At 36.2% G+C, this 12,601-nt stretch overlaps 2 protein-coding genes across 2 annotated transcripts in view; one reads left to right on the forward strand and one right to left on the reverse strand.

Annotated features, from left to right (window-relative positions):
* LOC134676887 (mothers against decapentaplegic homolog 3) overlaps window positions 1-3,380 on the reverse strand; it is a 43,966-nt gene extending 40,586 nt beyond the window's left edge. The window contains exons 1-3 of the mRNA XM_063535269.1: window positions 3,042-3,380; window positions 1,181-1,274; window positions 464-569 (exon numbers count right to left, since the gene is read on the reverse strand). Of these exons, the coding sequence (XP_063391339.1) occupies window positions 464-569; window positions 1,181-1,274; window positions 3,042-3,244 (403 nt within the window). The 5' untranslated portion in view covers window positions 3,245-3,380. The remainder of the gene's footprint in view (window positions 1-463; window positions 570-1,180; window positions 1,275-3,041) is intronic.
* Window positions 3,381-4,713: 1,333 nt separating this feature from the next.
* LOC134676835 (uncharacterized) overlaps window positions 4,714-12,601 on the forward strand; it is a 46,923-nt gene continuing 39,035 nt past the window's right edge. Inside the window, exons 1-4 of the mRNA XM_063535216.1 lie at window positions 4,714-4,866; window positions 7,773-7,888; window positions 9,968-11,344; window positions 11,586-11,695. Of these exons, the coding sequence (XP_063391286.1) occupies window positions 7,776-7,888; window positions 9,968-11,344; window positions 11,586-11,695 (1,600 nt within the window). The 5' untranslated portion in view covers window positions 4,714-4,866; window positions 7,773-7,775. The remainder of the gene's footprint in view (window positions 4,867-7,772; window positions 7,889-9,967; window positions 11,345-11,585; window positions 11,696-12,601) is intronic.

The following is a 12,601-nucleotide window of genomic DNA, read 5'->3' on the forward strand; positions in this document are numbered from 1 at the left end:
CTTTGGTCAAAAATCACGTTTGTTGTATGGGAGCCCCATGTAAATCTTTGTTTTATTCTGTTTTTAGTATTTGTTGTTATAGCGGCAACAGAAATACATCATCTGTGAAAATTTCAACTGTCTAGCTATCACGGTTCGTGAGATACAGCCTGGTGACAGACGGACGGACGGACGGACGGACGGACAGCGAAGTCTTAGTAATAGGGTCCCGTTTTACCCTTTGGGTACGGAACCCTAAAAATCAACATGGTTTTTTAAAAATCGATCGATCGAATTGCTAGGCAGTCTAGGGACACAAAATCGGTGTTTTAATAGTTGATTCACCCATGTGTGCGCGATAGAGGTAGGAACAGGCAGGTTAATGTACAAAATTCTTCGTCCCTAGGGTCCTTAGTATACATAAAATGCTAAAATAACAACCCTTCCTTGTCTATACCATATTTGGGTAAAAAGCTGAACTTACCAGGTGAATCGATCTTATGATAGTGGTAAGGGTTGATGCACACTTCGTCTTTCTTCAGCTGGTACGCAAACTCGCAGTGGTCCACGGGCTTTAGTTCATGCTGGCTCTGAAAGAAAAATGATTTTGTTCAAAAGTGATTAAGTTGAACAATTTAACCAATTGTACAACTTAATCAGTTGTGAGTTTTATAATATAGGAAGTTTGGATGTAAAATTCCTTTGTTCTCCGTCTGCCTAAAACAGATAGTGCCTATGTCGCATTATGCCTAAACTTCAATCTTTAGGGGCATAATGACTATCTAGCTTGCTGGCCGTTTCGCTGTTTGTCTGTATAGTGGACCGGCTGTTTAGAGCTCGTGCCTAATTCTCTAAGTGACATACTCGCGTTTTGCCTAAACTTCAACTTTCAGGGGTGATAGGTCATTTCTGCTGTTTGTCTATATAGTGGACTGCCTGTTTCGAGCAGTTACCTAAATCTTTAAGTAGCATAGTAATAATACCACTGTTGTCCTAATGCGTGTTAGTCATAATGCGATGTAGCTTAACAGCCATTTAGTCTTAATACCCTTTAGTACAAAAGCTATAATGGCATGTTGATAATTAGGAACTTGACGTTTTATGTCATGTGCGATTTAGACTTGAGAGCTACATAGGCACAATCCGTTTTAGGCAGACGGAGAACAAAGGGTAAAATTATAGATCTTCTGGCAACACTAACCTGGAGCTGCGGCCACCGCCACAGCCGACAGTAGACAACATGCGGCAAACCCTTGCGGTTCTGCCCGTTTATAATGTTTTCATTTGGCTTCACTCTGGAAACGATAGTTTAAATATTAAATTAAAAACTTGAAAAACCCTTAAATATGCCTTACATCATATTGGAACAGAGCTAATACTCTTCCAACTGATCAATTTTTATTAATCAATAATCATAGCTATGGAAGGCATTGGAGGAGGCCTTTGTGTCAAAAGGACACGTCGAGCCGACAGTTGCTGCACACACATGAACAAATAACTAAAACTGTACTAAATATTATTATTAACTGTATGCTCGAAATTAAAGGCTTTGAAACTTGAAACTTGAATCATAGCTAAGCACGACTGCAAGTAAACTCACAGTCACATAAAAAAAATGGCATCAAAATCAACCCATCGCTTCACGAACCACGATGCCATGTTAGTTCACATTTAAATTAAAAAAACAAAAGTTTATATTTATTTTACCCATAAAGTTTCAGCATTATATTTGTAGCAGTACAAAATATTAGTCAACATTAGCCTACTACACAAATTCCTAGGTTCAGGTCTTTCACCCTTCAGGCTTCAACCTTTACCCCAGGTCCTTTGACCCCAGTATGACCTGGAGGGCAGTGACATCTTATATAAGTGGCGCTTTGCACTTTCACATGTTGATATTTTTACCACAAATCTTGACTAAATTATATTATACACATGTTTTTAAGATTTCTAAACACTAATTTATAGCTAAATATGCTTTGAAATTATTGTTAACATTAATGTTTAGTTTAATTAATATATTCTGCAAAAAATATTGCAATATGTTTGAGCAATGATAATTATTACTGTAAAATAGTAATAAAGTACCTGTTTTAAACATTAAAGATTAAGAAGCATTTTAGGAAGTGATGGTTGAGGAAGTGAAAAAATATTATTGTTTACATGTTTAATTGTTGTAAACGCAACAGTGATATTACCATAAGGATTACATGTACATTTTACATCGAAATCACTATTTATATCGAAATTATCTGTATACTTATTTATGTATATTTCGCAGAATCTCGGCACATCGAATCGGTATTCATACATTATAAGTGAAAGCTAATCTAATCAGATTCTGATTGGAAAGGAAAAAAAGATAATGTTTAGTAACAATACGTGTTTACTTACGAAATACGGAAACGGCCCGGAAATATCCAAAACTGTAAATTAAAACACTAATGTCCTCCTACAATTCTACTTATTAGCACGTTCAAGGACTATATTGTATATCACCGGTTTCCGCACTAACGTTGTAACACACTGATCACGTGAAATCCTTTGTTTTATTACGTTAAACGGCAATAAAAAATTAGCGAGGTCACAACCATGCATCCGCCATATTGCCAAGGGTTGCGATTTCCTTCGATTTGTTTTGACGGCAATTTGACCTTTTGGATTTTGCGTCCTGTCTGTGGTTATGTAACCAAGATGCGGTGGTCGTTGACAACGTAGAGGTCAATGCGCTTTGCGTGTTTTCCGATTTAGCCGGGTTGCATGACCAACCCAGCCGCAGTGAAATGAACTAACGTTCCGTTACACGCTTTTAGTGGTCGTTACATATTTATTTACAACAACATAAATAAATACTAAAATAATGTTGCTGTATGTACTAAGGAATTTTACTAATCCTAGTAACTGTCCTCTTTTTAAATAAAAGGTTTAAGACGCTCTGCCTACCCATAAACCAACATTTAAGAGAACAAAGACATTGCCTGGAAAGGACTGTAAATCTATTTAGCGACCGGAAACGTCACATGATTGTTATCACAAAAAAAACAAATCAATATTGCACTTACCTGGGTATTGTAACACATTTAGTATGACTATTTTGGCTGGAAATTGCTTTTTCCAGTTCCTCTAGGGCTCCACTTTTCTTCAATTTCTTTACTAAGCTCTTGACTGCCTTCTCAGACCACTTATCTTCAGCAACAGACGACCCTTCAGGGCCCTTTTTCCACCCTAACAGTCGCTTCACAACTGGCGGCGTTAGAGGAAACATGCCGCAACACTTTATCAATTAAGTCATTAAAATTATATTATAATCAATGAAACACTCCTAAACTCACGCACGAATCTTACAACTTGTATTTAGATAAAGCACTGACGGCCATGTTGAGAAATGAATGAAAATGACAGAACAGTTGTCAATCAACAAGGTGTAGCCATCCCTTTTGCACGGATAATATATTTTAAGACGTTTTACATACGTGTTCTAGTTGGAAAACACTTTAGAAATAACAGAATTAATTTTGTACGTTACACAAATAATGAGGATTATTAAAAAACAGTTACAAAATTATATTAGCGTAAATAGAAGGCAAATTCAAATAAAAAAAAAATAATTTCATATCAGCTATCCCTCTTTTACTTGTTTATTTTTAAAAGGACCTCCATAGACAAACCAGCCAGTCCCATTTCGGTTCTAAATATCTTTTAGGGATCACTTATATTAAAACCACTAAATAAATGTCATTTTCACTTGTATGAACGGCTTAGAGTAAAAACTAACAGTGTTGTTGACTCATCACCTGAAATAAATGAAATGACAATTCAATTTAATACAGCAACGAACCCGTATCATGTAATTTATATTTGAAGCCATATATATTCAATAATTATTATGCATTAATATCACAAATTTGAGTGTTTAAATTTGTTACTCAATCGTGCATTAGGGCGGTAGCGGTATTCCATCTGTCTAATTTGTTTGTCCAATCTCATTGCGTCTCACTCTCTCATTAAGCAAAATGTGAGACAAAATATACATTGGGCAAAGCTATAGGACAGATGGAATACCGCCCTTATATAGATTGAGACTAGATTCAGCATATAGGTAGCTTAATTATTATGTAGGTTCCAAATTATTATGTAGTATACATTTGTGCAAACCAGACAGCGCTATGCATTTGTAGAGCGACGTCCCGTTCCCACCTGCCATTTTGTACCTTAACCGAATGAAAACTCCGAACGTCTGCGACCAGAGTTATTCTTATCTTACTCTTACCCCGGCCACACACGCACGGAATTTTCCGTACGGAATGAAAATTTCAAGTGTGTTCGGCCGGGGTCAGAGTTAGACCCGACGTTTTAAATAATACTTGCACAGTGCTATCAAAAACATCAAAATCGCTTTCAACTTAGAGTCAGACCAAGAATAGTCTGCAGCGAATTTGATAGTCCACGCAGTGCAAGTGTTATTTTAAACGTCAAACTTCTATGAAATTATGACGTGTAAATGACACTTGCACTGTGTGGGCTATCAAATCCGTTGCGGAATTTTTTTGGTCCGACTCGAGTTTGGTCTAACTCTTCTTAAAATCATCGTTTAAGTTGATGAACTAGGAGGTAAAAATTCACATAAATTCATATAATTTATATTGAGTTAAATATCTATCTATTATTGCTTAATTAATCGGAAATAAATTGTAGTAGCAATTTATTATACGGAACCCATTGAAATCGTTGACATTTCAACAGTCAGATTGTCTATGGTAGGATGGAATGTTTATGTTTTGATTTGAAATCGTTCCTTCAAATGATTCAACTTTCAATTGTTTTTAGACAAAAATGTGCCAGTTGTTGGTGAAAATTGTTGATTTTTTGGGTTGAATTGAATAACTGGTGAGTTTTTCTGCTATTCCTGTACAAATCTGATATCTGTTGTGTACACTACGGTAACGAAACAGCAAAATTTTGCGCTGAACTTTCTGATGTCACTGGCAGTTTAATTTTATTTGGTATTTTACCTGCCAGTAATTTTTATTTACATTTCCTTGTTGTATATGATGTGAACTTTGCTTGGCTGGAAATATAATTCACAAGGTTTAAGATAAAATTGTATATCTACTTTGCAATTTCCTACGAACTTGCGAAACTTACGATGTATTTCTTTGATATTTCTCCTCACCTTTTACCTTTGTATTACAAAATACTTTAAGATATAAGATTGATATAATCCACGATAATAATAGTTATTATGATAAAAACCACTTTTGTATTGGCATGCTTTTTAAATAATGAATAATGAATTATTAGGTTTTATAAATTATTTTTGCTGGTGCAACATCTGCACCGTACACTCCGTACAGGTATATATTTTGTATAGATTTACAAAAAACTTAAACGTTACTTGTATCTAGTTATTAAGTTAATTAAAAAGAAGATAGTGATATCCTGGAATTTCTTCATTATTGACCAAAAGAGCTTATATAATTGAGGAGTAAATCAAACAGTGTTTATTACAAGCTTTTATTTACTTTCACCTGACCATTGTCTGTCTGTCTGTCTGTAATCAAATCTTGTCTGTCTGTCTGTAATCAAATCTTGCATGTTAAATTTGATCCACTTCTCGGTTTCCGATTGAGCTGAAATTTTGCATGCATGTATAAATCGGATGACAATGCAATATTATGGTATCATCGAGCTGATCTAATGATGGAGACAGGAGGTGGTTATAGGAACCGTGTGATGAAACAATGCAACCTAATTGTGTAAGGGGTTTTTAGAATTGTCTTGATGAGTATTAGTTGTCTGTCTTAAGAAAAGTGCAGTCAGCGATAAAAGCTTGTACCAAAAATGAAATTTTTGCCAAAAACTTATTTATACAAATATTACATCACTAAACCTCTAGCACTAAGTTTTTTTTTTGCCTTAGAGCAAATTCATTGTGATACTTCTAACGAACCCAAATGGTTCGTTTTTCTGTGCATGGATCCTTAGTCACTGCCTGGGGACTATTGCATAATAAAATATAAGCTAATGCTATTAGTGATCGTATATGTGAGCTTGTATTTAATTATGCAATAGGCCCCTGATTGCATTATTAAGGCGCGTCTCGATATTGCGCGGCGGCCGCGCGAGCAATGTTCGACTGCGGCAAACCTGTATTTTGGCTCGCGAGCCAATTTCGGCACCATCTTGAACTTATGCGCGGCGGCCGCGCGCGGCAGGCGATCCGACGATCGACCACATTATATCACAAAAATAAATTATTCGGAACGAAGTATAGCCAAATAGAAAAATGATCTATTGCGATAATCACTACATTTACTGTTCCATAGAAACTGTTTAGTGCCGTATAATTCAATTAAAGTACGACACTTTTCATTATCCATGTATGCGGCCGCGTGAGCCAACTGAAATATATACACACCCGTCCCAACTGCACGCGAACATTCCTTTGCCGCGCGTCGAAACACCGACAATGAATTGGTTCGTCGCGCGGCGCGTTCGAGCGCGCCAATGATCGAGTTGGCTCGCGCGGCAGCCCGGTATCCATTGCGCGCGGCTGCCGCGCGAGCCAATGTTCGATAGCTTGCCGCGCAATATGGAGACGGGCCTTTAGGTCAGCTCCATGTTAGCTAATAATTATTGCATTGTTATGAAAATTAACTTTACAGTACATATGGCCCTATTTTCCCACACTAGTGCCGGAAATAGCACTTTTCGTGTGTATGTCAAAAGTTTAAAGGACCATATGTAGTTATGTACTGTAAAACGTTGTACGATTCACACATGCGAATAGGTAATTCGCAACTCGTGTCGATTTATCGCCACTCGTTTCGAATTTCCTCTTTTCCGCACTTGTATCGTAAATTACCTTTAACACCTGTACACCTACTATTGTTGTAGGTAGGGTTGGGACTTTTGAGTGCTTTCCATAGTTCTAGAATTAAGCGTAGCGTTATGGTGGCCTAGCGGTAAGAGCGTGCGACTTTCAATCCGGAGGTCGCGGGTTCAAACCCCGGCTCGTACCAATGAGTTTTTTGGAACTTATGTACGAAATATCATTTGATATTTACCAGTCGCTTTTCGGTGAAGGAAAACATCGTGAGGAAACCGGACTAATCCCAATAAGGCCTAGTTTCCCCTCTGGGTTGGAAGGTCAGATGGCAGTCGCTTTCGTAAAAACTAGTGCCTACGTCAAATCATGCGATTAGTTGTCAAGCGGACCCCAGGCTTGACATGATTTTCACGTATATTGCATCCGTCGTCCGCCCATTAGTAATAACTAACACTTGTGATATACACGGTGTAACATAAGGAAACCGAATAATTTTAACAGCGTATTCCTGATCATATTTAGAGACAAAAATGTCCTATAAACTTTTTTTAAATTTGCCTATCTAGTTTCAGAGATATTATTAATAAAATAAAAAAACAAGTTTTTATTGTTACATAGTGTAGAAGGCCTTTTTGATGATGATGTTGCTGCTATAGGACGTAGTCTAAATATTCTTATTGATAGATGTCAGAAAGTGACAAGTAACACTTTGCAAAAAGTAGGTTTTACGAAAAAAAAAAATGCAAAAATCAATTTTAAGTGACAAGTTTACCAATAACATAATTTTTTTATGTACAAATACATTCAAAAAATTGAAAAAACAAAACAAAACAAAATTTTCTTTTTTGGCGAAATTGACCTAAACTTATATTAAATTTTTTACTTCTTTTGACCTCAGAAATGCGTGTTTAAAATTATTCGGTTTCCTCATGTTACACCGTGTATAATATCCTGTAATTGGCAGACAATGACGGAGGAGCAGCCTCCACTGATGCTCTGCTTAGAGAATGCGGCCGGTGAGGAGGTGTCGCTCAACATTGAACCTAACGACGACTTCCACTCCTTCCTGATAAAGGCCAAGTTAGTATAAAATATACACTGAGAGAAAAATCATCACCAGGAATTAAAAACCGGGCAAGTGCGAGTCGGACTCGCGCACGAAGGGTTCCGTACCATAATGCAAAAAAAAAACAAAAAAAAAGCAAAAAAAGAAACGGTCACCCATCCAAGTACTGACCACTCCCGACATTGCTTAACTTTGGTCAAAAATCACGTTTGTTGTATGGGAGCCCCATTTAAATCTTTATTTTTATTCTGTTTTTAGTATTTGGTGTTATAGCGGCAACAGAAATACATCATCTGTGAAAATTTCAACTGTCTAGCTATCACGGTTCATGAGATACAGCCTGGTGACAGACGGACGGACGGACAGCGAAGTCTTAGTAATAGGGTCCCGTTTTACCCTTTGGGTACGGAACCCTAAAAACAGTTCTGTACTGGGGGAAAAAATGAAGTTTTAGTAATAATTATGGACGTTTCACATCTGTAAAGTTTATTTATTTCTACAAACAGCTCAGTAATCCCAAATATAATTTCAACAAACAGATAATAGAAATTGCAAGAACTAATAGAAATTGCATAAGTCAATTTGTTCCTATTAGTTAATTCTCCTTGTCCCCGGATTAAGTTTATTTTTGTAATTTTAAGTGTGTTTTTGTTGTACTTTTCTCTCAGTGTAGACCTAGTATTACATAGATGAGCTATACGCGTGCCTCCGTGAGGGACAAAACATACGCAAAGCGACAATATTAAAAACACGTTTTAACATTCCTGACAGCATACCAAAAACAATCTAGGTACGTAATTCGGTCGGGTTATTTGTTGCCCACCATAAACCATACTAAATTTTTGGTGGGGAACAAACAAAAATTGAGACTGTGACAAGGACAAGCAACAATACCGCTTTCTCTGCTACTCCTACTGAAATTTCCATAAGTGCATCTCGTTCGGTCGTTTGGCCCCTCCCACGTGTCATCTCTATATCTATGGTATAAAACTTTAAGGGCCCACTGATCACCAGTTCGCCAGACGATATCAGCCTGTCAGTTAAACGCAAATTTGACAGCTCCAAACAACTGACAGGCTGATATTGTCCAGTAAACTGGTAATCTGTGGGCCCCTTTAAACTATTGCATGTCAATAGTAACGGGTTGGCTTAAAGTAATGAGAATTTTTGTTTTCGGACATAAAAACAAAAAGACAATGGCCATGGATTTCTGGATGTTATATTAAAGAACTATGCAATATCCAACATTAGAACCAAATTCAATAATGAAGTAATTGGCCTCCCTTGTGTTAGTTTACTTAACATGCTTCTGACCGTTTGCTTTTCACTTTGGACAAACTACCAAGTACTCTCTGACTGATCGTTTTGTAATTACACGGTAAAATTTATTTTATTCTATAATATTTTGCCTACTATCGCAATATACATATCAGAGTATATAATATTTGCCAAAATTCTTCGATTGATTTAAGTCTTGGGGATATTCTAGGGTTGGAAACGTTAAGTCGTTTTTCCGCGAGAGCCTAAAACCAGTTAAAAACGTCATTGCATACATTTTACCAAAATATGATACATAAACAATTTTCTCAAAATATCAATCAATTGCAGATTTCATGAAAATTTTTAGTCAGTTAGCAATTGTGAATGATGGCATGATATAGATAACAAGCTAATATGCCGAAATAATTAAAATTAACGGCAATAAAACGGTTATGTAATGTTAATAAAACGTTGTCCAAAGCATGACGCAGAGGGTTTGAATACCGTTATGAGAAATCGGATGTGGGAGACGTTTATTGTATATATAATGTTTTCTTGTAATTTAAAATATGCTCTTGTTTGTCATTGTAAAATTTCGAAAACCCATAGCTATTGTCTTTTTTTTAATATTTCCGCAAACGAAAATTCTCATTACTTTGAGCCAACCCGTTAACACAAGTAACGCAACTCACCACTTCATCATACTATTTTTCTGGTTGCATCCTAAAGGAGCCCAGAGAACCTATGCATCTTGCGCTATCACCTATCAGTTCTTATAAATCTTATAATAAACCATCACATTTTAATTAAACCAAGATTACTTTTAATTCCAGTGCATTACTTGGTTACGAAGTAGACCTAAATTCATTAACCAGAAACAAGCCGGTGGCCTTAACAGACAATATTTACCAATTCCTGTTAAATTCTGAAAACGGCCTCCTAGAATACCCTATGGGACAAACATATGATCAAATGTTAGAACCAAGCGATGCCAATGATGGCTTAGAATATGTCCTAGGCGATGGAACACAAATCAAAGCTTCACAGATCCATTTCGACAATGAGGATCCACCTTTTGATTTTGTAGCAGAAAAAATACCATTTGTTAAATATGTTGATGATTATATAGATGATGCTGAACCATCAAACGAAATTAGCACGAAAATGATCAATATAGTCGCTAGCCCTGTGTCTAAATGGCCAAGTGCGTCAAGCCCAAAAAAACCATTCATAAACAGCATACCTTTTAAACTGGTTAACAATAATGCTTCAGGATTTGCAGCACAATTCCACAAATTCGTAGAATCTAGTATTGATAAAACATTTACGCCGCTTAATCCAGTTACAACTAGAAATAAGTCTCCGAGAAGTCTTATTAGAGACAACTATAATAAATATGAGGACAACATTTATAATAAAAATGATTTCATAACACGAGATGAAGTTTTAAATATGTTTAAAGATACTCCGGTAGTACCTTATGAGAGTCAAAGCTTCAGTGATAAGAGGAGACGCAAAACTGACCCTTCACGCCCTATTAATAAGACTGCGAATGCTAAAACTATGCCGTACATAGATGTGGATGGTACTTTAATAGGTCAAAATGAGAGCCGGAACTGCTTCATCTGTGAGAAATTCGTTAATAACAATATGGATAAGCTTTATTTATTTGACAATGAAGATCAGAAACTACACAGATCATCTCCGCAAAAGAAATTATCCACCCAATTGAAAATTATCTGTGAACAATGCTTAGACAATAATTTTAAACCATCTAGATTAAAAAGCCCCAGCAAAAATCTAAATCCAGACGAATATTTGGTAATTAGGAACAACCAGCAGTATATATTTCAGAAAACAAATTCCATAGACTTTAAAAATATAAAAAGCAGTTTCGTGAACATTGGTGAAGCAACAGCTATAATAGATAAAATAGAAACAGAAATCTTGAAAGGAAATCAAGTGAAACAAACTGATTTTGTCAAAGTTGAAATCGATTCGAATGGAGAAATCATATCTAAAGATGATGCGAAAGAATCAAATTCAGAATCATATATTTTCAAAGATGGCAGCTCTAGTGATGTTGAAATAATTGAGGGACCGGAAATAGACGATGTCATAGACAATTTAGAGGAAGCCGATGAGGAAGTAAAGGAGTTTTTAGGGATGTATCAGAGTGACAATAATGATATTAGTGAACTTAAATGCAGGTTAGTTGTTTTACTATATGAACTGATGCCCACTGTCTCTCGGTATATCGAGGATTTTTTGGAATTAGGGCTCATTTAGACGATGCAAGTTTCATTACAATGCGGGTTTTGATCGGTCGGTTGAATTGGACGTAACCAACAGTCCGCAATGTAACTAAAATCTTGCGAGTTCGCGCGCCGTCTAAATCAACCCCTATTCTCGCCTGTTGCCTTCCCACCAATATGAGCTTCTTGGTTTTAGGTTTTGCGAGCGCGTCTTTACAGAGTTGGCTGAGTTGATGGAGCATGGTGACGTTCACAAACACGTGACGGAAGATGGCGAGGTGTACCCGTGCCCTTTGTGTTTTTACGGTAAGATTGAATAACCGAAGTCGCCTTTAAGAGCTTATCCCTCTCCTGAAAACTTTGCACAATTGTGCAAACTTTGTATGACGTTTAACTTGTATTGATTGATTGAACTCTTGGGGTTCAATGTCCTAATACTAGTACAAATTACCTCCAATGAAATTTAAATCTTAATTAAATGGAATAGAGTTTCTTTTATTTCGTTTCGTTCGATTATAAAACAAAACAAATTCAACTGTATTTTCTAATGCCGTCTAATCGGCAGACTGTTTTGTACAGAAAATGAATGCCAAGACGTCTCCAGTTACTAAATGCTCTAAGGATACCAGATAAAATAACAGGTCTTCTCCACTAATCACCAAGTCATCATCATCGTTATCATATCACGCAAAAGTAGTTTGCAGAGTTGATTACATTTTCACGGTAAAATACCAACATAGAGTATTCTGAATCTTTTTGGATCTAAGTGCAGCTTGTGACGTAGAAGATCATAGGATTTTATAAAAAAAACTCGAGCTCTTCGACATTTATTTTATTTTCTTTATTTAGGATTACCAACAGATAATACATCTTACATGCTCTTAAATCTATATAACAATCATGACTGATGCTTATCTAATTATAGGTAACCACAACTTATATAAGTGTCTTGTATATGTGAACAATATTGAACATGCGATAAACATATAGGTTATACGCAAAGAATATAATACTCACTAGGAGAAGAACGGTAACTCCATACAAAAAAATGTCCCCAACCGTTTATACGTTTATACTAGTGGCGCCGTCTTTGTGTACCAATGGAACTAAAGTTGATAACCGGTTAAGCCTGGCGGGTATTGGTAGGTAGTAATTCTGTTGATAAACATATTTGTTATCTTCATATCACGAAATATATGCAAGATGCAAATA

Source organism: Cydia fagiglandana, chromosome 25 (assembly GCF_963556715.1).
Source record: "Cydia fagiglandana chromosome 25, ilCydFagi1.1, whole genome shotgun sequence".
In the NCBI taxonomy this organism is placed as follows: Eukaryota; Metazoa; Arthropoda; class Insecta; order Lepidoptera; family Tortricidae; genus Cydia; species Cydia fagiglandana.